The 24,861-nt window shown below is 43.0% G+C and overlaps 1 protein-coding gene across 1 annotated transcript in view; it reads left to right on the forward strand.

The window, feature by feature from the left end:
- Positions 1-3,470: 3,470 nt before the first annotated feature.
- The window catches only part of LOC149163114 (WAT1-related protein At2g39510-like), a 100,810-nt gene continuing 79,419 nt past the window's right edge, over positions 3,471-24,861 (forward strand). Inside the window, exon 1 of the mRNA XM_089435349.1 lies at positions 3,471-3,477. Coding sequence (XP_089291475.1) covers positions 3,471-3,477 — 7 coding nt within the window. The remainder of the gene's footprint in view (positions 3,478-24,861) is intronic.

Raw genomic sequence — 24,861 nt, forward strand, 5'->3', positions numbered from 1 at the left:
TTTAGAGAGGTCTAATTTAAGGAGCATACCTGGTTTTTTGAGAAGCTTTAGAGAATGTATGACTTCGTTGGATAGAATTATTCCATCCATGATTTGCCGCCCTTCAACGTAACCTGTCTGTTCTGGAGAGATGAGCAGTGGAAGGAGCGGTTTGAGTCGATTCGCAATGACCTTTGAAATAAGTTTGTAAATCACATTGCACAGCGCTATTGGTCTGTATTTCTCAGGTTTGTTTGATGTCGCTTCTTTGGGTACCAATGCTATGAACGTGGAGTTGAGGGTTGGGAGGACCCAGTGCATGCTTCGGGATTCCTCCACTAAGTCCCATACTTCAACTTTAATGAGTTCCCAAAATTCATGAAAGAAATTGGCGGTGAATCCGTCAGGCCCTGGTGCCTTGCCATCTTTGAGCTGAGCCATAGCTTCTTCTACTTCCTTTAAGGTAGTAGTTTGGAGCAATTTGTTGTTGTGATCCTCATTTATAATTTTTGGAATATGCTGCGTGATAGCGCTGATTGCTTCATCTCTATTTCCTTCTGGTTCTTTGAGAATGTCCTTGAAGTATCCTGTAAATTCTTTTTCCATGTCTTCATGAGCCTCAATTCTTTCACCCTGTTGATTGTTGACAAAGGTGATGTTGTTGTGCATACGCCGTTGTATGGTGGTTTTGTGGAAAAATTTTGTATTTTTCTCTCCATCTTTGAGCCAGCTGATTCTAGATTTTTGTCGCCATAAAGTTTCCTCTTGTTTTTGGCGTTCTTCAATTTGATTCCAGAGGATCTGCTCCTGTTGAGTTTGTTCTTCTGTGCGGCCTTCCAGAATGAGTGTTTGTTGTAGTGCTTTCATTTGCTGTTCCAAATTTTGTTTGCTCTCCTGTATGTTGCCAAAGTGAGTTCGGTTCCATACTTTAAGGACTTGTTTCAGATTTTTCAGCTTTTGTTGAAACTGGTACATCTTAGCTCCCGCAGGCGGGGTGTAAGATGCCCATGCATTATTGACCACATCCTTGAAATTGGAGTTGTTGAGCCAGAAGGCCTCGAATCGAAAGGGTCTGTTGCAACGATTGCCTGGTCTGGACCATTGGAGCAGAATCAGCCAGTGATCTGAGCCTCCTTGGGGTATAATTGAGGCATTAAAGTCCCCTCCAAGGTGGATCGCATTGTCTGAAATTAAGAATCGATCTAGCCTTGAGGCGATGTAGTGAGCACCTCGGCGCTTGTTGGACCAGGTGAAGGTGCCATTGGAAGTGGGGATGTCCATGAGCTGATTATCTTGAAGGAATTGCTTGAAGCCGCTACTGTCACTATCGAGCCTGGTTCTGCCTCCTTGTTTTTCTTCCAAGGATTTTATTATATTGAAGTCGCCTCCTCCAATCCATAAGGGAAAGTGTCTATTGTGATTGAGAATGGAAATCGTGTCCAGGATATCCAATTTTTGCTGGATTATCTGCGGGAAGTAGACATTGGTGAGGTGCCCATGGATGTTGGTTCCGATGAGGTGGAAGGTGGCTTGAATTATATGAAGAGTGGCGTGAAAATTATCTAGTGAAACAATCTGCGGGTTCCATAGAATGGCTAGACCGCCTGAAGCCCCAGAGGCATCTACTGAAACTGAGCTGCTGCCTGCCCATATTTTATTGCTTAGTCGGTCTATCACTGCACTGCTGCTTTTTGTTTCTTGAAGGAAAACTATAGCAGGTTTTTCTTGCATTATCAGGTTTTTGATCATTCTGTGTTTAGAGGGACTGTTGAGTCCTCTTACATTCCATGAAATGAGCTTCATGTAGACTGAGATTTTGGTTTATAGAACTTGGTCAACTTGGGGAATTGCCCCGAATCCATGAGTATTTCACCTACTATTATGGTTCTTTGAAGGTCTGTTTTTCTGCCCCTTTTTTTTGTATCTTTAAGGATCTTTTTTCCATCCCAGTGACTGCCTCCTTGTATTCCCAGGCTTTTATGGTGCTGCACCTTGGTAAGGACTCCTTCAAGTTTGTCTATTTGCCATGGGGGGATGGAGTTGTACTCTTTTTGTTTGCATGCTTTCTCAAGTTTGGAGATGTCTAGCTTGGAGATTTCAAGCTCTTCTAGATCTACGTCTTCCGGATCTTCCTCCATCTCTATTGGGGTGTTGTGGTCCTCCTCCGCTGCAACTTCATGAAGGCTCAGGGCTAGAGCTGCATCGAAATCCATATCTGAAGCTTGTTGAGTTTCTTCCAAAACAGTTTTCCCCTCGGAAGGGAAAATGGGACCAAGATCTGTAACCACTTTGGCTTTCTCCATGGACGGGGTAGGAGCAGAGAAGGAGGATGCTGGGTCAGAGGAGAACAGGGGGTTGGAGCGGATAAGAGAAGGCGAGGGTGGGAGCGGCTGATCCGGGATATCAGAGATGGGGCTGTCTTGATTATCATGCGAGGCAAGAACATTAAAGCGATTCTGGGGGTTCGCTTTAAAGGCTTGATCTGGAGCTGCTTGGTTTTTCTTGGCATGCCTGCAGCGGGTGGGGACTTTGGTGAAACCTTCTGAATCCTTGTTGGAGTCATTAGATGGAGCCTTGGACTGAGCATTTAAGGGACAATCTCGGAAAAGGTGGCCATGCTCATGGCATTTTCGGCAACGGAAAGGGATGTGCTCATAATCTAGAGTTTGTTTCCATTCATAGTCATCGTGAAAGAGACTTACAGTATCTGCAAGGGTCTTGGTCAGATGCATCTGGACGCAGATCCTGGCATAAGAGGTGTATTTGCGTGTCTTTGTTTCTGTTGCTACTTTGATGAAGGTCCCCAGTTTGTTGCCAATGTCTGCCAATGTTTCTTCTCTCCAATATTCCAAGGGAAGGGAATACATTCTTATCCAAACAGGGGCCCAACTAAAGTCTTCTTTATCAGGGTTGAATCTGGGCTTCCATTCCGTTAGATACAAGCCTGAAGAGTTAAAGAAGTATGGGCCTCCTTCGAATATCCTTATTTTGTCCTCTAAACAGTTGAAGATGGCTGTGAAGAAGCCTTTCGGACCAAGTTGCAGAGTTACTTGTCCTTTGGGCTTCCATTTTGAAGCTATCCATCCTTGTAAGGCTTTTTCTGTGGGCCAGAATCCCAAGAACTTTCCTATGAGTGCGTAGTCCTGCATGAATTGGATTTCCCCATTGATGCGATGGCTTGGCAGTTCGACCTTGATCGGTTCTGCGGCTTTTGGAATACAAGTAGCTGAGGTCACCTTTGTCGGAGGTGTCTCTGTTTTAGCGTGCTCATTATCGCCTTCTTTGTCTTCTTCATTCTGAACTGAATGCATCTGTTCCCCATTCGTCCTTTGCTTGTCTTTCTCAGATTCTCGTCCTGTGCCTGCGGGGTGCAGAGTCACAGGCTTCTGCGTCTTGTCAGTTGAGGTCGGGTCCATTGGAGGGGAGGCAGAGCTCTCCCCTCCTGCAGCGAGTGCCATAGGTGGCTTTCAGTGATAGAACCTGCGGCGGCGATGGCAGGTCTGTTCAGCGGCGGCTAGGGTTTGGAGTCGGCAGCTGGTGAATCGCATCAGAGCGTTTTTTCATGCCTGAAACTTTGTTTTTTTTTTTTTTTTTTTTTTAATATTAATTTTATTAGTTTTTAAATTTTTTTTTTTTTTTTTTTTTTTTAAACTAGTTTATTTTTAATTTTTTTTTTCCCAGTTTTTTCTAATGTTTTTTTTTTTAATTTCTCTATTTTTACTTACTTTATATATATATATATATATATATATATATTTAATTTTTTTTTTTTTGTTTTCCAAATTCTTTTATGGTTTGTGAGATAATTTTTTTAACATTTTTTTTTAAATATTAATTTTACTATTTTTTAAATCTTTTTCATTAATTTTTTTTTTAATTAGTTTGTTTTTAATTTTTTTTTCCCTAGTTTTTGCTCATGTTTTTTTCTTTTCCTCAATTTTTACTGACTTATATATATCTATATTAATTTTGTTTTTTTTTTTTTCCAAATTGTTTTATGGTTTATAAGATATTTTTTTTTAACATTTTTTATTTTTTATTTTTGTCTTTTTTTATATATAATTTTTTATTTGTTTTTTAGAGACAATTATTTCATTTGGATTGAAAATTTAATTAACGATGTATAAATATGTAAAATATCGAAAATGAAAAATATCGACCTTCTTCTTTAAATATGCAAATCAATAAAAACCTCACTACAAAAAAAATAAAAACAAGAAAATATGAAGAGGAAGACCACTTCGAAAATTATTAAATTTACAAAATAATTATTTACATTTCATACATTAGAAAAGTTAAAGTCAAAAAAACAGGATTTTTAAAAAAGGGTGTGATGTAGAATAACCACTTTTTTAAATTAACATGAAAATCACTACCATTCTAAAACACAATGTACATAACATGAATTTAAAAAAATTAAAGTGCCAAAAACTATGCTCTAAAAAAAACATGTGTGTTCTGCATCACCCCTTTTCAAAATCGGGTCACTTTTTTGCTATCTCTACAAAACGGGTAACAGTATCAGTTCCCGTTTCAAAGTTTACATTGTTTCATTATTCTTTGAGAAAGTACCAGGGCTTCAACCCAAGGTATTATCAACCATCATTAGCATGAGGGATCCGTGGATGGGCAGATGGGTTGACCTGATGAAATGCCTAAGGGGTGGTGATGTCCCCAGACGGCTTTTGATGATGAGTTTCTTGCATGGTGGGATCGACAGGTCATTGCAGTCGACGACTACCCCTATGACGGAATGGATTTCCAGGGAGATCTAGATTTAGTATTACCACCAGATGCAGCATGGGGCACCATAGGTAACAATTTTTGACTTTTTGAATTGCTTAATATTTTTTGGACTTTTAATATAAATGAACTTAAAACTATTTTTATGAGACGAGACACTTACAAAATATATGATCATGTTTCAGATGTGGGGCCAATGAGACCTGACAGATTTCCCCGACATAGGCGTCATGGAAGATATGCCGAAGGGGTTGCAACTGAGATGGAGAGAGTTCTCCATGCAGTTCAGAGGAACTTAGTGAGACTAACTCACCAAGTACCCATGATAGCCATAGAGGACTTACTCGAGGAGATGCAGTGTTGCGTGGTAGGAGTACCACAGGACTAGATGTGACTATTTCGGCGTGTGGCCAATGTCGTTGTTTATTTTCTAGCTTCTCATCTTGAGCCAGCTAGATAGATGATTAAATCGTTTTATGATTAGACATGATGATGGGAATAAGCCCAAATTTTGTAGGGCATTTTGTCCCGATTTTTGTATATTATTTTGGACACAAACACTCTATATATATATACATGCAATTTTATGATGATCATATATACAGATGATACTATGATTATTTTTTATGTTTTTAATTTGATGAATGATATATATGCCAGTCCAATGCTTAATTAGCAATAGAATCTGCTAAGGAATTTTTTGATCGTGGAATGTGAACAAATATGATATAAACAAATGATACCATGAGTTGTGAGTCTAAATAAACCACCAACGAATCAATATCAAGAGATATCACTTCGGATAGAAAATTAATAACAGTAGTATATTCGACAATATTATTCAAAGCAAGACCGATACATACTCCTCTTGAAACCATCAACTAGCCAGATGGATAATAAATCACCCAAACCGCGGAAGCAAGGTTTCGAGTATGCCTACTCGCACCATCGGCAAATCCTAAATATATTGAATCGTCCATCAATACCTGCCAAAGAAGATCAAAAATATCGACATCACTAAAACCGATAGATAGATATGTACAAACATACAATATATACAAACAAGTAAGTGCTCGAATGAAGCATAGGCAAAGTACGTCTTAAGGTAGAGTCCATTTCTAGGCTCCGCCAACTTGTTTCCTTCAAAGTCAATTAATTCATAAGCTCCCTTTTTCAAAAATCGCTTGACTATAAAGGGATCATACCACATAGACTTAAACTTTCCTACCCCCAAAGCATCTTTGTCTTGATAGTAGACTAGGACAAGGTCACCTTCAAAAAAATTTCTAGGACGAACAACTTTATCGTATTGAGTTTTTACCCTTTTTGTAAGGGCTTCGTTTATTGTGGAGACATCTCGACACTTCTCATCAAGATGCTCCAAATGAATGAGGTGCTCCTCGAGACTAGAAGTCTCTGGAAGAAGTTCAACAACTAGTTTAAGGGAAGGAATTTTACATTCTACAGGAAAGATAGATTCCAACCCGTAAACTAGTTGAAAAGGAGTAAAGCCAGTGGTAGTCTTAACTGAAATTCGGTATGCCCAAAGGGCCAGATACAACATGATGTGCCAATTAGATCTAGCTTTATTAATCATCCTTTACATGATGATTTTAAGGGAATTGTTCACGGCTTCAACCTGCCCATTAGTGTAGGTTTTAACCCTGTACAGAAATTACCTGCATACGAATTCTAAAACAGAGAAAATAAACAATGCGAGAGCATAACACATAAAACACATATACACAGAGATTTTCCCCTGGATCCCAAAACTGGGATTACCAGCTTGATTTTTCATTATGTTCCTTTCAATGTTACAATACATATTTATATATGCCAAAGCATCTGATACCATGGACCAAAAACCATCGCATCCAAAACCATGTACGAAAATCATGCACAAAACCATAGGTAGGTCTACCCAACCTAATATAGAGTCCAAAAAAACAAAATTTTCTGGGTTGCTGCACCAGACCCCATAGAGGGGGGTTACTTTCACCCCTCAAACCCCCTGTGACCCCCACGTTATGCAATTGGTGCAACGAAGGGGGGTCTCTGCCCACTCCCCCCCCCTCTAATCCCCCGGTTAACTATGTGGGCTAGTCGTGGAAAGAATATAACACAACCCAACATTCTCCCACTTGTTTTTTTCTTTCCAAAAGGGCCCACAAGAGAGCTTAGTCATTTATCTAGCCCTGTGGTGGGCTCTAGTATTGTAGCAATAATGCTACAACTCCTGGAGCTTCCTTCTCTAATTTTATCAACCCGGTAGTTCGTAACAAACTTGGAAGCGACGGTGCTGTATGCACAAGTACTAGCTCTTGTCGCAGCCGTCACTTGGTCAGCTGGCACAAGTCCGCTAGGGCTCAAGCCAACTTCTATATGCTCTCAGAAGAAGCTTTTTAAGTGATGAACAAAAGCTATCTCAAAGGAAATTAACCTACTGTGCAAGAATGAAATGAAAGCCAACAAAACATGGAAACCCTAGTAAACCCTAATCTGACCAGCTTAATCCTTACGATGCAATGGTGGGAATGCAACTTCTAAAAATGATGCCATTACTTCTAGTGAGATGAGATGCATGAGTCTAAACTACTTTCCTCTGAAGAGAACATGTTTTTGTATTTTTGCTCAAGTTGTTGGAGTTATTATGACTCTGCTTCTTACTGGGTCTTGACTGTGCAGGGGTAGTTCAAGGGGAGGAAGGCTTGAGAAAGGTCAGGAGGACTCTGAGAGGGTCCAGAGGATCCCTAACATCATTCCACAGAATTTCACAAGGTTCAGATTCCTGGCAACCGTGTTTGCAAGCTTCTACAGGATGTCTGCAGGGGATCCTACAGGAAGCTCGGGATTTCTACAAGAAGTCTGCTAACTTCTACTGGATGTTCTGCAATCGGAGTTTTGGGTGATGGAGGAGTGAATGAGCTGTATGGGTGGATAGGTAGGATGAGAGGGGAGCTTGTGATGGCTTATGGACAGAGAGATGAGATGGAGAGGGGGTGTGTAAAGCTGGTTGATCTAGAGGAGGTTAGAGGCAATGGAAGGCTGAAAAGATAAAACAACGTGGATGATAGAAGAGTTGGTGGGCAAATGATCTAGCTGGGAGGTAAGGAGATGGCTTAGGCACGACTCAGAAGGATAAGGGAATCATAGAGTGGTGTTGCGCAGTGTAAATGAAACAAATCACCCGTATCTTGCACAAAACCGAAATGTCATCAACCTACTCTAACTGTTTTATTAGAAACCAAAGAACATCAATGTAGTTTAGAGAGAAATCGTGCATGGTGCTGAAACAAAGAGTTATTGCTCAAGATCTAAATGCATGGACACTTCTACCAATGGAAATATTACTTTTAAAGCTTGCATGAACATGTAAAACAATGTTTTTTTTGGTGGTTGGCACGGTCTACACTCCCAATCTCTAAACAGAGGTGGAAGTGAGTGTACAATCAACCTTTTCTTGGAACTCTGATGAATTCTAATCCTCCTACTCTAATCTAAACTGCTGAAAGCACTTTATCCATAAAACTAACCTACTTAATCACATCAAGAAATTCGAATCAGCAAACTGTGTTTTCCAAGTGCATGTAAAGGCAAAGAAATGAAATGCTGAAAGGAAAGACAAGTAACAATACAAAGAAAGGAGGCCTATTGCTCTCAGGTTGGGCCCAAACCTGAGAGCTATAGCTCCTCTAAGAACTCAGAATTGAACTCAAATCTACTTGCCTTTTATTAAAATATCATAGTCAAAAGTCTAACAACATGCCAAAAATGGCTTACAAAGAGCAAAAACAGAGCTATCAGCTCGTAGTCTAGGATAAATAACAAAGTTTTAAAAAACTCCCATCGAAGGCTATAGCCTCAATATTTATACATTATGAGGGCCAAGCTGGCCTCCGAAATTAGTGGGGCTTGGCTGTCCAACTAAAAGTAAACTGTTGTTCCTTTAGAATCCGTTGGCTGCCTTCTAGCTCGGTGGTGATAGCTGTTGGAGCTCGGAGTTGGGGTGGAGATCACGAGAAAGGTCATTCAAGGCTATGGACAACCTTCCTACAAAACCGCAATGCCACCTTGGCTGTCTCCTTGCCTTCATCTGCGTGGTTTTGCTCCATTTAATGTCAAAAAACCTGAAATAAACATGTATTAGCCTCATAGGCATAATGACTGCCCTCCTTCCTACAAATAACATGAATATACTAAGAAATGATGCATAAGTGATAAAAAATGAAGGGTTGAGCAAGGTAAGTAGGCCAAATGAGCCCAAAATGTTACCAAAATTTGGGGCTCATCATCACCCCCCAGCTAAAATATTTGCTCATCCTTGAGCAACTAGTCCAGCTCTTCATCCTTCATTGCCTTTACTGCCACCCTTACATCCCAAGCCTCTGTAGTAGTGTCCTCCTTGCTGATATGGAACCCAGCCCTTCTGTTCACCTCTTCCCACTGTTCATTATCATCTTTCTCTGTGCTGCTTTCCATCAATCCTAGCAGCAGTGGTGGGCTTAGCTTAAGACCAATCCAGCTGGCCTGGAGGTTTTGCATGGATTTCTTATAGAGGGCCACCCGTACCAGAGCTTCCCTCATCCGAGTTGGGGTATGATACTCTCGGATTTTCAGACTGTGGGCCAATGTATTCCATCTACGGGTGCATGCTTGGACAGCGTCGTCTCCTAACAGTCTCTCCATGTCCTCAAAATGAGCTATGGCTTGGGCCTGTTGATCCATATATCTCAATGAAGCTTGAGGGTCAGTGGACAAATTTTGGTGTGCCGAGATTAGTGCAACTGGATCCCCTGGTTCTGGTCTGATGAGCAATGGCTCATTCAGCTCTCGGTTCATGACCGCTTTGGCTTCTGCTGCTCTTTTGTCCTCATGGTTCAGCCATGAGGCAAATGCCATTAATTTCATATCTCCCAAGGCCGTATTGGGATCCCATGAAACTACATTAGGCAGGGCCAGATTATGGAGGTAGAACTCCGCTAATTTGGCCTTATCCTCTGATGAACTAGTACTGCATACTTCAGTGAATTGCTGCAGGTCTTGGAGCTGAGAGATACCTCTTTGCGCCAAGGTATTGATTTGAAATTGTAGCCATTGGTCTTTCAAGTACAGGCCATAGGATTTGGCCGGCTGCCTGCATTGTATATCATCCATGGCCCAACTGGCCATGCAGGCCAATTGTGCCTCTTTCTGCTACAGCTGTTGTTTGAGAGCTTGCACCTCAATTTGTGCTTGTTGTTCTGCTTCCTGTAGATGTGTGGCTGGCTCCCCAAGACCGGTGTGCAGTTCCTTTTTGCCTTGTTGTTCTACTGTGGTGTCATTGGAGGGTGTACCTGTTCCTGTCCTCAGCTCTTGTAGCTGCAATCTAAGCTTTTCGTTTTCTTCCTGTAGGAACACTCTTTGGAAATTTGCCACATGTTTAGCCATGGATAATTCACTTTTGGCCTCCTTAAGTTGCTCTTGCAAGGGGCCTATGTCCGCCACACCCTTTGACTTGGCTATTTTCATCCACGTGTGTGTACGGACTCTTTCTTCCTCCAATGCAAAAAACAGTGGCACAGTAAATTTCTAAGGTATAATTTTGCCAGCCTCTAAAAAGTTGTAATATGAACTCAGACTTGGATGAGGGCTGGGCTCTGGTATATGTTCTTTTTCTACTTCTCTTGGTGGCTCTACTTCGCCCTCCCTCGGTGGCGATGAGGGTGCTTCTCCTTCCATTCTCTCAGTTTCTTTAAGCCTGGCTAAGGTTTCCTGTAGAGCATCCTTAGCATCCTGTAGCTGAGCTTTTGTAGTCAATTGGTCTAACCTTTCTTTCCAAGTAGTTTTCTTCGGGCTCCCCCTCTCATAGGTGACTGATATCCTAGAGGGGGACCTCTCCTTGGGCGAAGTAGGGGCATCATCTATAGTGATTGGGCTGCTGGATGGAGGTTGTGGCTTGCCCGTCTTTATTCTCACACTTCTTCTAGCTTTAAAATATAGAGGGGTCTCCATCTTTCTCTTCTCCTTTGGCTTAGGAGGTGTGCTGAGGGCGGCCAGCACAGCTGCTGCCTCCCTTGCAAGAATGTCAGCTTTCTTCTCCTTGGGTTTCACTTTTTTAGGGCTTCCTGTAGAAGACCCTGTTTTAGTTAATTTCGGGCTTCCTGTAGAAGACCCCTTTTCAGTTAATTTCGGGCTTCCTGTAGAAGCCGGTTTCGGTTTTCCTGTAGAAACAGGTGTCACCGCTTTGGTTTGTTTTGCTGCATCAGTTTTACTTTTTGACTTGGTTGCGGTTGCTGTCGAGGCACTTTTGCTGATGTGGACCTTCTTAGCCTTGTCCACTCTACTTTGCAATCTTTTCTCTCTTGCCGTCAAAATGTGTGTGTCATCCTTCTCTTTGGCACCCTTTTTCTCTTGTTTCTTCTTTTTCTCTTTCTTCTGCTCCGTGGTCGTGGTCTTCTGGCCTTTGTCTTTCTTCCCTGCGGGCACTGAATCTTTCTCCTCACTGCTAGATGAACCGAGCTCTTCGGTCAGCATCTTTATATCACCATTCTTGGTCAAATTTCTGAAGGCTTCCCATGAGAGAGGAACCTTGTATGTGTGGAGCGCATCCTCCACGAGGAGTTTGATGAGTCCATGGTGGGCTACCTGGTCTGGCGTGTCTTCTTTCAACTTGGTGGCACACTCAATCAGAGACTGTAGTAGAAAGTAGGGGAGACTGAGTTTGTTTTCTACAGGTAGGTCCATCTGGTGCCTTAATTCCGTGAGTAACAAAAAATGGTACCCATATACAATGCTAAAACGACCTTCGCAGGTGATGTACTTCATAATATGCAGGCTAACTTCACTCCATGGTGGCAGTAAACTGGTTCTACGAACCCCATTTTTATCTTCTGAGAATTCCTCCTCTGGTGGAAAGAACTCTTTCTTAGCCTGTTGGCCCAATTTTCTTTCTTCTTTATCCCATGGTAACCCCATTGGGAGCTCAGTAACTCGGCTGATAAATTGTGGGGTGAGTCTGAGACTCAAACCCCTGAAGTTGACGGTGGCCAATGTTTTGGATTTCGGCCTCAGAGCTTGCAAAAACTCCTCTGCCACCTCGTCGTCATAGCCCTGCAATTTGTCACAGAATGATATCCATTGCGCTCGCGTGAAGAGCTCCACCACCTCAGGATTTTCTCTTAGCTTTGAGGAGTCGGTTGGTTCCCTTCTGATGAACCCACCCGGCATGGTGAAAAACCTGCGACGTTAACTGGAGGTGGCGGGTGTGGAAGAAAATTGGCTAACTGGGACAGAGCATAGAATTACGCCTCTGCCATGCATACAATTCACAAAACTTATCTCCCGACGACCTTAACACGGCTTAACTATAACTCACATCCTGTAGGACGACAATTCATGCAACAGAAGACAATATTTGCAAAATTTTCTTACGACCAAACTGTAGACGTCGATTCTGCCACCCTCAAAACCAATTGCATGGAAGGTTCAGGCTTACCTTTTGAATCCGCCACCTTTTGACGTGAGGAACCCAATTTCCTGTAGAAACAGCTTTCCTGTAGAAGCAGCGCGCGAATTCCGGAGGATACTGCAGTGGGTCTGCGCTCTCTGTGCTTCTTAACAGGCGTTCAAACGGCCAAAGACTTGGAGTGTCGAGCTGCAGAGGGATCCGGATGATCACTCGACTTTCAAACGGTGAATGATAAATGCGTGGGGTGGCAATCTAGCCGATTAGATTTGAAACCGGCGGAATCCATGGCGCGGGGGTGAGCTGTCCCTGCCGGACCGTTGGACAACGTCACTCCATCATTCGTCTGCGAGTTCCCTTACTACCGCATCATTCCCCGCAGATCCGCCGCCGTCACTTCTGTTAAAACTCGTTTTTCCCGGCTGGATGGCTCTCACGTGTGTACTGCCCGTTCCTTTTTGCCACGACCACCGTTCAAACATCTGACTAGACCACTGACTGGTCGACGTGGCCAGTCGAATGGCCATACGACCGCTCAACCCATTCACTTTACACTTCGCAAACATTCCAAAGTAAAATTCATGCAATTCGACGGAAGAAAGGGCGAGGCACTTACCTGTGCGGCCGCGACACGATTCTTCAGGCTTTTGGACGATGATGAGTCGATTTGTTTGCTGCTGCGTGATTGCACAGGTTCGGAGGTTCCTCTTTACAGGCCACTGACGATGAATTTGATGCTTCGGCTGCATGCGCCCGCGTGATCTTTGCATGTTGCAGGCGGTGGAATGGTGTGCACTCTAGTTGGCTTAACTGCTACGGGACTCCTGCAGGATGTCCTGTAGCAGTTTTTCCTCCTCGGGTGCATGCTGCACGGTGAAGACGGTGGCCCCACGATCATGCTCACAGGGCTCTTAGATAGCTGGGATGGGTATGGCACGGCATCTCAACGTTTTTTCATTAACAAAAAATTGCTTTCTCTTGAATCTCAATGATCTGCCTTGATTGTGCAGGTACCTTCATTGCATGTCGACAGCGGTGGGAGAAGGAGGTGACAGCAGTGTGTAAGGGTGAAAATAGTAGCTTTCATGCATCCAAACCGAACCTTGGTCGCTAGATCTCCTCATATAATGAATTCTGGGCCGTCCCGAACTTCTACAGGAAGTTTCCTGTAGAAATACAGAACTTCCTGTAGAAAGTATGCATCTTCCTGTAGAAGACTTAAGCTATGATGAAATCGTGCCCATACCTTGGAGAGGATGAGTATTCTTGGAGGAGGTGCTGGTGAGGTCCCCTGGTAGCATGATAAGGATCCTTGACTTTGAGTTGAGAGACCTTCTCTCCTTCATAGAACACTTGCAACCTGCATGCATTTCCACTTTATAAACTTGCCGTCCCTGTCTTTTTTGCTTATTGTTTTTTTTCTCTTTTCTTTTTTCCTTTTTTTTGAAAGATAGCAGGGGCGCCTCAATGAGGTTTTCACCCTTGCCATCTGCCTTAAGCACCTCGGAGAGGTTTTCACTTAAGGATCTTTTTCAAATTTCTCTTCTTTTTTTTTTGAAAGACAATAGGGGCGCCTCAGTGAGGTTTTCACCCCTACCACCTGCCTTGGGAGCCTCGGAGAGGTTTTCACCCAAGGATCTTTATTTTTTATTTTTTATTCTTTTTTTAGATCTTTCAGGGTATGCCCAAAGCAGAGGCAGAACCCTTCTCTATGACCAACACTGATTTCTCCATAGTTTTGATGAACTCTTGTCTTGAGAGAGGTTTCCTGTAGATCTTCAGTCGATGCCCATTGAAAAGCATGGGGATGGACTCCTCATCAATGGTCCGAATAAGAATAGATCCATTGTCGTGACATTTTTCCACTGCATATGGTCCCAACCATCTAGTTCTCAGCTTCCCCTTGAAATCTTTGTGCCTGGAGTCATACAACAGTGCCCAATCTCCTGGCTGGAATTGCTTGTCATTGAGGTGTTGGTCATGCCACACCTTTCTCTGAAGTTGAACCACTTCTAAGTGAAGGAGGGCCTGCATCTGGTGCTCGTCCAGTCCATTCAGCTGCAATAACCTTTCTTGTTGTGCATGGCTGAGATCTAGGTCCAGCTGAGCTGCCATCCTCAAAGTGTTGTATTCAAATTCAATGGACAGCAAAGCTTTCTTCCCATAGACCAGCTCATAAGGTGTGAAGTCGGTGGTGGTCTTCCAGGTGGTGTTGTAAGCCCATGTGGCCTCAACCAGGCGATTTGCCCAATCTTTCCTACTGCTGCTCACCACCTTAGTCAAAATCCCTTCCAATGCTCTGTTGGTGACTTCCACTTGCCCATTTGCCTGAGGATGATAGGGGGTGGAAGTCCTATGCTTGATTTTGTGATGAGCTAGTAGGTCTTCAATTAAGTTGGATGTGAACTGGCTCCCTTGATCGGTGACCAGCTCTCTTGGGTAGCCAAATTTGTAGAAGATGTTCTCTCTTAAGAACTCGGCCACCTTTTCTTCTGTTGTTGCTTTGATTGCTTTAGTCTCTGCCCACTTTGTCAGGTAGTCAGTGCACACAATGATGTAAGACCTTTGCCTCGAAGGAGGGTTAATTGGACCCACAAAGTCCATACCCCACTTCTCAAATGGCTCAAGAGTCACTTGAGGTTGGAGAGGCATCTCATCCCTTTGAGTCGGTTTCCCCATTCTTTGGCATCGGTCACATTGGCTGATATACCTTCTGACATCTTGATGAAGTGTGGGCCAATAGTAGCCTGCCTGCAGGATTTTGAAGGCAGTCCTCTTTGCTGCAAAATGTCCTCCACAAGGCCCATCATGACAGGTGAGGAGGATATCAAATACTTATTCCTCCCTTACACAACGCCTTAAGATCTTATCAGGGCCAAGCTTGAACAGGTTGCCCCCGATCCAAGTAAATGAGGCACTTTTTCTGATGATTCTGCTCTTCTCTCTTGAAGATAGGTGCGGAGGGAACTGTGTTGAAACAAGGTAGTTTGCTATATCAGCAAACCATGGAGAGAGTACTGAGATAGCAAACAGATGTTCATCGGGCATCTGGTCATCCACTGTTCCATCCTCATCTGCAGACAAATCCAATCTAGATAAAAAGTCAGCAACAACATTTTCTTTACCTGGTTTGTCAACAATGGTCAAATCAAACTGCTGCAACAAAAGTAACCATCTAATAATACGAGCATTCACATCTGGTTTATTCATTAAACATCTAATTGCAACATGATCCGTATGTACAAAGGTTTGATAGCTAGTGATATAATGTCGGAACTTGTTCAGTGCATGCACCACAGCCAAGAATTCTTTCTCGGTTACAGTGTAGTTCAGTTCAGCTTTGGATAAGTTTTTGCTAACAAAGTAAATGGCATATGGAAGTTTTTGTTCCACTTGTCCTAAGGCTGCCCCTATGGCTTTGTTCGAGGCATCAGTGTGGATGTGGAAAGGTAGGGCCCAGTTGGGACCTCTCAAGATCGGGGCAGACACCAACTTGTCCTTTAATTCATTCAAAGCCCTCTGACATTCGTCAGTCCATTTAAACTCCACATCTTTTGCCAACAAACCAAACAATGGTGAGGCTAGCTTGCTGAAGTCTTTAATGAATCTCCTGTAACACCCCGCTAATCCTAAGAAACTCCGAACATCCCTTACTTTTTGGGGAGGTGGAACCTTCTTGATGAGAGCAATTTTGTTAGGATCCACCTGTAACCCTTGGCAAGAAATGGTGTGGCCTAGCACGGTCCCTTCAGTCATCAACAATTCACATTTTTCAGGACTAAGGGACAGGTTCATCTCAATGCATTTGGTTAGGACTTTTCCCAGATTGGACAATGCTTCCTGGAAGTTGGACCCATAAGGAGTGAAGTCATCCATATAGATTTCCACCGCATCATGGACCAGCTCCGAGAAGATGCTCAAGACAGCTCTCTGGAAGGTAGCAGGAGCATTGCATAGCCCAAAGGGAAGAACTCGGTAGGCAAAGGCACCCCAAGGACAAGTGATGGTGATCTTATCTTGGTCTTCCGGGCTGATTTGGATTTGGTTGTACCCGCTAAACCCATCTAGGAAAGAGAAGAACTTCTTTCCTGCCAGTCCATCCAACACTTGATCTATGAAAGGTAGAGGGAAATGGTCTTTCTTGGTAGCTTTGTTCAGTTCTCGGTAGTCCACACAGATTCTCCACTTCCCATTTTTCTTGGGAACCAACACCAGAGGGGACACCCATTCACTATCTGAGATGGGGTAAATGAATCCGGCATCCAACAGTTTTTGCAATTCTTCCTTGACAATGTCCTTAAGGGCTGAATTCATTCTCCTCTGGGGTTGCCTAACTAGTTTATAATCCTCTTTGATGTATATGTGATGGGTACAGACTGAAGGATGGACTCCTTTCATCTCCTTATAGCTCCAAGCAAAAGCATCTAGAGGACTGGCCAACAGGCTACACAGCTCCTTTTCCTGGGAAGGAGATAGGGAGGAGCTGATATTTAATGTTCTCTCAGGGCCGAACTCCACATTCTTAACTCTGGGAGTGACAGGGTTGGTTGCACAAAGGTCCACTAAGGTGCTGGCTTGGGCATCCTCCACCAATTTCTCTAAGGATAGTGCACTGGGAGGTGGATTCTGGATCAAGGTCTCAATCAAGTCATCCTCGGTTGGGGGGTCTCTTCTAGTGGTGTCTAGGGTACACAAAGGTGCTGAGTACACCTCATCCTCTTCTCCTTCCTCCAACCAAAGTGGTAAGTCATGCTCTAAGGAGGGTTGGGCAGGAGGGTATAGGACCAGCTGCTTGGACATAGGACCATTTTTGATGGTCATGTTTCCTGCACGGCAACTTATGTAAGCATCTACAGTGGCTAACCAAGGCCTTCCCAAAATGAGAGGGTATCTAGTAAGCTTTGCCTTTGGTTGCAGAACCAAGAAATCTGCAGGGTATTCCCAAGAGTCGACAGAGACCAAGACATCCTCCACAATCCCTTCGGGAGTCATGGTGGAGCGATCTGCTAGTTGCAGGACTGTCGAGGTCTTCCTCAAGGAACCCTGAAGGTTGAGTTTGAGCATGGTATCTCTGGTCATCACATTAATGGTAGCCCCAGATTAATCAAGGTGTGAGGTATAATGGTGCCATTGATGTGGACATCTACTACAGGACTCCCAGGATCTAGGTACTTTGGGCAGATGACTTGTCCTAGCATAAGGTCAGACAGTTGTCCTATGACATTAATGGTTGAAGCATCTCTCTTTCGCCTGCCTGGGTGTTTGAAACAATTTTCCTTAACCAGTTTGTTGTATATTGGCACATCCTTGATGGCTTGCAGAAGTGGTATTTTCACACACAACTGCTTGAGCTCTCCCAGAAGCTCATCCTCCTCTGGGTTGGGTTGTGTGGTGGCTGTTAGTCTCTCAAGAAAGGGTGGAATAGCCTTTGGTTCACTTTCTTGTTTGTCTTCCTCGTCCTCTGGGGGAGGAGGTTGGCGATCCATAAGATTCTTTCCAGATCGAAGATTGATCTCCTGGATCTCCACAGCATAGGTAGGGCATGATGTTTCCCCAGTGTATACCTGCTGGGCCTGTCTGTTGTTGGGGTTTGGGTTCGGTTGAGCAGGCATTTGAGGTTGCCTTGGAGGAGCAGGAGGTAATGGTTGAGGTTGAACTGGTGGTGGAGGAAAAATGGCGGGAGTAGTGTTGTACTGGGGCCTCCACCCCGACTGAGGTGCATTCCACTTAGGCTGTGGCTGGGCATGTGAGTGATATGAATGAGTAGTGGGTTGAGTAGGGTACTGAGGTGGATAAGACCATGGAGGAGGCATAAACCAGGAAGGATGAGTAGGGGGACCCCAGGAAGGCATAGGAGTAGATTGGTTGGGGCTGTAATAAGCTTGGGGTGCCCCTTGCATCCCCTCCTGGTAAGGTCTAGGTCCTTGTGGCCTCCTTTGGTTGAGGAAATAGAGAGGTTCAGTGGGGGCTTCTGTCCCTTGGTACATGGCTTTAAGCCTGGGTAAGGTTGGACATTGATTTGTGGGATGGTCCTCCTCACAAACGAAACACACTTCAACTGAATGCAATGGGCATTCGTTCTTAGGGTGTCTCCTTGTATATCTAGGGCAGAAGATAGCCAAGGCCCTCTCAGCTTCTTCCTTCTTCTGTTGGATCCTGAATGTGTCAAGTTGCATGGCAATGGTCTGTCTCACCTCACTCTTGAGATCTTCTAACTGATTTGCAAACTCATGTTTGGAGAAAGGAATACCAGCTGAGAGGAGGTTTCCTCTACCTCATTTCCGGGCTGCCCTAGAGTGGTTCCTAAACACAGTCTTGATGTCCTCATAAGGCAGTTGGTAAATATCTCCTCCAGCTAACATGTGAAGGGTATCTAAGAGGTCTTCAGGGACTCCTCGGAGCAGGACTAACTTGAGGGATTCAGGGTCAAGTGTGCACCTGGCCCGTTTATAGCTAAGTTAGAACATTTCCTCATAATCCTCTAAGGACTCATCATTTCCCATGGTCATCCGAAAGATTTCTCCCTTGGTTTCCTTGGACCTACAGTAGTCCCGGTACTTGGTATTGGAAGCTTGCTGCATCTGAGCCCAAGTGGTGATACTATTCCCAGGTAAGCCCATGAACCAGCGTAATGCTGCATCCTTAAGAGTTGAAGGGAAGAGTTTCAGCTTCTGCTCATCTTCAGTATAGTCATAGGTTCGACAAAGGACAGCAAACTCAAACAGGAAGGTATCAGGATCTTCAGTAGTCAGTCCATGGAAGTGAGGTAAAGCGGAGGGGCTAATGTTCTTCATTTTCATGTCTCCATTGGTTTCTCGGATGGGGAAGGCACCTTCTATTCTCTCATCTTCTCCTCTATTGTCAGCCATAGCTTCAGATGGGATGGTCTCTAATTCTTCTTCTGCTATAGGATCTTCATATATCTCAGGAGGTTCACCTATAGGTTCTTCTGGATCACTGTCACCGAAGAAGAGAGAAGGGTGACTCAGTGATGTGGTGGGGGTGTTGGGTAAGAATTTGCCTGTTTCATCTCGATTCCTACGAGGCATGAAATGGAAAGACTTTTTTGATTGCTTTTGTTTTTTCTTTGGTACATGCAAAATCTGAAACAGATTGATCTACAACTAACTATCTTGCTGAAATGAAAATGCAGAATTGAAATGAAAGCAGGAAAGAACTAATCTACTTTGCTCAAATGGAATTGCAGGAATGGAAATGATAGTCTATGCTTGCAGAATTGAAACACTAATCTATGCTTGCAAAATTGAAATTGTGGAATTGAAATGCTAATCTATGAAAGCAGGAAATGTCTATGCTACTTTTGCAGAATGGAAATGAAATAAACTACTTGGCAGAAGGCGAGAGTAGGAAAATAGAAGAAAAGCAACAATTACTAATACTCTGACGCTTCCCCGGCAACGACACGAAAAATATGGTGGGCTCCAGTATTGTAGCAATAATGCTACAACTCCTGGCGCTTCCTTCTCTAATTTTATCAACCCGGTAGTTCGTAACAAACTTGGAAGCGACGGTGCTGTATGCACAAGTACTAGCTCTTGTCGCAGCTGTCACTTGGTCAGCTGGAACAAGTCCGCTAGGGCTCAAGACAACTTCTATATGCTCTCAGAAGAAGCTTTTTAAGTGATGAACGAAAGCTATCTCAAAGGAAATTAACCTACTATGCAAGAATGAACTGAAAGCCAACAAAACATGGAAACCCTAGTAAACCCTAATCTGACCAGCTTAATCCTTACGATGTAATGGTGGGAATGCAACTTCTAAAAATGATGCCATTACTTCTAGTGAGATGAGATGCATGAGTCTAAACTACTTTCCTCTGAAGAGAACATGTTTTTGTATTTTTGCTCAAGTTGTTGGAGTTATTATGACTGTGCTTCTTACTGGGTCTTGACTGTGCAGGGGTAGTTCAAGGGGAGGAAGGCTTGGGAAAGGTCAGGAGGACTCTGAGAGGGTCCAGAGGATCCCTATCATCATTCCACAGAAGTTCACAAGGTTCATATGCCTGGCAACCGTGTTTTCAAGCTTCTACAGGATGTCTGCAGGGGATCCTACAGGAAGCTTGGGATTTCTACAGGAAGTCTGCTAACTTCTACAGGATGTTCTGCAATCGGAGTTTTGGGTGATGGAGGAGTGAATGAGCTATATGGGTGGATAGGTAGGATGAGAGGGGATCTTGTGATGGCTTATGGACGGAGAGATGAGATGGAGAGGGAGTGTGTAAAGCTGGTTGATCTAGAGGAGGTTAGAGGCAATGGAAGGCCGAAAAGATAAAACAACGTGGATGATAGAAGAGTTGGTGGGCAAATGATCTAGCTGGGAGGTAAGGAGATGGCTTAGGCACGGCTCAGAAGGATAAGGGAATGATAGAGTGATGCTGCGCAGTGTAAATGAAACAAATCACCCGTATCTTGCACAAAACCGAAATGTCATCAACCTACTCTAACTGTTTTATTAGAAACCAAAGAACAACAATGTAGTTTAGAGAAAAATCGTGCATGGTGCTGAAACAAAGAGTTATTGCTCAAGATCTAAATGCATGGACACTTCTACCAACGGAAATATTACTTTTAAAGCTTGCATGAACATGTAAAACAACGTTTTTTTTGGTGGTTGGCACAGTCTACACTCCCAATCTCTAAACAGAGGTGGAAGTGAGTGTACAATCAACCTTTACTTGGAAATCTGATGAATTCTAATCCTCCTACTCTAATCTAAACTGTTGAAAGCACTTTATCCATAAAACTAACCTACTTAATCACATCAAGAAATTCGAATCAGCAAGCTGTGTTTTCCAAGTGCATGTAAAGGCAAAGAAATGAAAGGCTGAAAGGAAAGACAAGTAACAATACAAAGAAAGGAGGCCTATTTCTCTTAGGTTGGGCCCAAACTTGAGAGCTATAGCTCCTCTAAGAACTCAGAATTGAACTCAAATCTGCCTGCCTTTTATTAAAAGATCATAGTCAAAAGTCTAACAACATGCCAAAAATGGCTTACAAAGAGCAAAAACAGAGCTATCAGCTCGTAGTCTAGGATAAATAACAAAGTTTTAAAAAACTCCCATCGAAGGCTACAGCCTCAATATTTATACATTATGAGGGCCAAGCTGGCCTCCGAAATTAGTGGGGCTTGGCTGTCCAACTAAAAGTAAAATGCTGTTCCTTTAGAATCCGTTGGCTGCCTTCTAGCTCGGTGGTGATAGCTGTTGGAGCTCGAAGTTGGGGTGGAGATCACGAGGAAGGTCATTCAAGGCTGTGGACAACCTTCCTACAAAACCGCAATGCCACCTTGGCTGTCTCCTTGCCTTCATCTGCGTGGTTTTGCTCCATTTAATGTCAAAAAACCTGAAATAAACATGTATTAGCCTCATAGACATAATGACTGCCCTCCTTCCTACAAATAACATGAATATACTAAGAAATGATGCATAAGTGATAAAAAATGAAGGGTTGAGCAAGGTAAGTAGGCCAAATGAGCCCAAAATGTTACCAAAATTTGGGGCTCATCACCCTGCAATGCCCATTGTTTATCTACACCAAGAGAACTTCTCAGAGCTCACATATTTTGTCAATGCATCTGTAGTATTCTTCAAAATGTCCACCTTTACAAACAAAACTCTTTTGTCTTCTATCATATCCCTCACAAAGTGATACTGAACAGCAATGTGCTTTGTCTTTGAATGATATGCAGGGTTCTTTTCCAAGAAAATTGCACTTTGGCTGTCATAGTCTATCCTTATAGCTCCCTGTACTAACCCCATACTTGAACACAACTTTGCAACCAAATCGCTTCCTTGCTTGCATGAGTGGCCGCCATGTATTCTGCCTCTATAGTTGATAATGCCACTACAGATTGTTTCTTACTCATCCAACTGACTGCACCTCCAAATAGGTTAAACACATACCCACTTGTAGATATTCTCTGATCCATATCTCCAGCCTAGTTGGTATCAACAAAGGCATGAATTTCCAACACTCTATCCAATCCTGGTCTTCCTTGGTAGCACAAACCATAATCACTAGTGCCATGCAAATCCCTGAAAATGCGCTTCACTGTTGTCCAGTGCTCCTTCCCTGGTTTTGACATAAAGCTACTTAATACTCCCACTGCATGTGCAATGTCTGGTCTAGTACATACCATTGCATACATCAGGCTACCGACTGCACTTGCATATGGAACACGGGACATGTCCTCTTCCTCTTCTTGTTTCTTGGGACACTGTTCAGTAGATAAATTCACACCTACAGGAATAGGAACCTTCACCGGTTTACTATCCTACATAATAAACCTTTGCAGTATTGTCTCAACATACTTCCTCTGGTTTAACCAAAGCTTCCTCTTTGCCCGATCTCTTTTAATTTCCATGCCCAAAATATAGTTTGCAGCACCAAGATCTTTCATGTCGAATTTGGAGGAAAATTGGGTCTTCAAATCCTAGATAATTTCTTTGTCATTTCCAACCAATAACATATCATCCACATACAAGACCAGATAAATAACACGGTCACCAATTAATTTAAAATACGCACAGTGATTTTCTTTGCTTCTGGTGAAGCCAAGTCCCCATATAAATGTATCAAATTTCTGATACCACATCCTTGGTGACTGTTTTAACCCATACAGAGACTTCTTTAACTTGCATACCAGTTCTTTCTTACCCTTCACCACAAAACCTTTAGGTTGCTTCATGTATATTTCCTCTTCTAGATCCCTGTGAAGAAATGTTGTCTTCACATCCAACTATTCTACCTCAAAATCAAAAGCAACAGCAACAAATAAAAGTAATATAATCGAAGTTACCTTGGCAACAGGAGAAAAAATGTCACCAAAATCAATTCCTGGCACTTGGGAATAACCTTTTTCTACCAACCAAGCTTTTTATTCCTCCACCTTTCCTTCTGCATTTGTCTTCTTCTTGAACATCCATTTACTGCCAATGGGTTTCCTTCCAGCCGGCAACTCCACCAGATCCCAAGCCTCATTTTTGTGCAAAGATAACATTTCATCAACCATGGCCTCTTTCCAGAGTTTTCCATGCTTTGAATCTACTGCTTCCTTCATAGTTCTGGGATCATCTTCAGTAATAGATAAAGCAAAATTTGAACAAAAAGTAGATGGACTATAGCTTTTTGGATGCCTTCTTTCTCGAACTGATATTCTCACACCCGGAGTCTTTGGCTCTTCATCTTCTGATTCCTCCTCTGTTGTAGAGTCTGATTATTCCTCCTTAAGCTCAAACTCTATCTTCTTAGGTTCCTTTGGTTGGAGTTCATGTTTAATAACATATTTTACCTCTCTGAACACCACATCTCGGTTGTACACAACCTTCCGTGTTACTAGGTTCCAAAGCTTATAACCCTTTAAACCATCCTTATACCCAATAAAGATGCACTTTTCAGATTTACTATCCAACTTGGTTCGTTTCTCCCTTGGAACATGTACATATACATCACATCCAAATACCCTCAGATGTGAAAGAGATGGTTTCTTACCAGTCCATACCTCATATGGAGTCTTATCCTCCAACATTGATGAAGGTGATCTGTTGACCAGGTAACATGTTGTCTCCATTGCCTCTACCTAGAATTCTTGTCCTAACCTTGCACCACTGAGCATGCTTCTTGCCCTTTCCATCAACATCTTGTTCGTTTTTTCTGCAACTCCATTTTGCTGAAGTGTGTATGGAGTAATCTTCTACCATGCTATACCACACTTCTTATAGAATTCTTCAAATTCCTTACTACAAAACTCTCCACCGTTATCTATCCTCAACACCTTTATCTTCTTCTCTATCTGGATTTCCACCAGAGCCTTAAATTCTTTAAACTTGTCAAAGGCTTCAGATTTCTTCTTAAGGAAATATATCCATGTATTCCTTGAGAAGTCATCTATAAATGATACGTAGTACATAGACTTACCCAGTGATGGAACCTTCATAGGTCCAAACACATCACTGTGCACAAGTTCTAATATCTGTTTCGCCCTCTTACCACCAGAGGTGAAACTCACCCGATTCTGCTTCCCATATACACAATTTTCATAGAAATCAAAATCCAAAGAGATATTACTCATACTTTCTACCATACCTTTACCATGAAGTATTCGAAGGCCTTTCTCTCCAATATGTCCAAGCCTTTGATGCCACAGCATGGTCTTCTCTCCAGAGACCACTAGAGTTACTGCTCCACTTTCAAGAACCACAGATCTATTGCACCCATCAACAACAGTGCTACCTTGTAGGTTGTACAAAGTTCCAATCCGAACTCCTCACATCAATACCAATGCTCCCTAAACCATCTTGCAAGTATCCTTCTTGAACACTGTTTTTACACCTGCATCATCCATCTTGCTTACAGAAATCAGATTTCTAGCCAATGCAGGAATATGCAGAACACTCGGAAGTGTTCTAACCCTTCCACCTTGCAACTTCAACTTTACTTTTCCGCGACCAATGATTCTAGCCTTCCTATCATCCCCTAAGAAGACATCACGACCATCGTATTTCTCATACTCGTAGAACCACTCTCTATGGGGAGTGAAGTGAAAGGATGCACCTGAATCAATCAACCATGCCTCATGCTATACATGTGTACTTGAAGAATCCAAGTACACATCCCCATCTTCATCTGAGGTGGTTTTCACCTCTACAAAAGGAGCATCATCAGATCCCTTTCCTT

Source organism: Pinus tabuliformis, chromosome 5_2 (assembly GCF_031772625.1).
Source record: "Pinus tabuliformis cultivar Carrire ecotype Pingquan chromosome 5_2, CPIR1, whole genome shotgun sequence".
NCBI lineage: Eukaryota > Viridiplantae > Streptophyta > Pinopsida > Pinales > Pinaceae > Pinus > Pinus tabuliformis.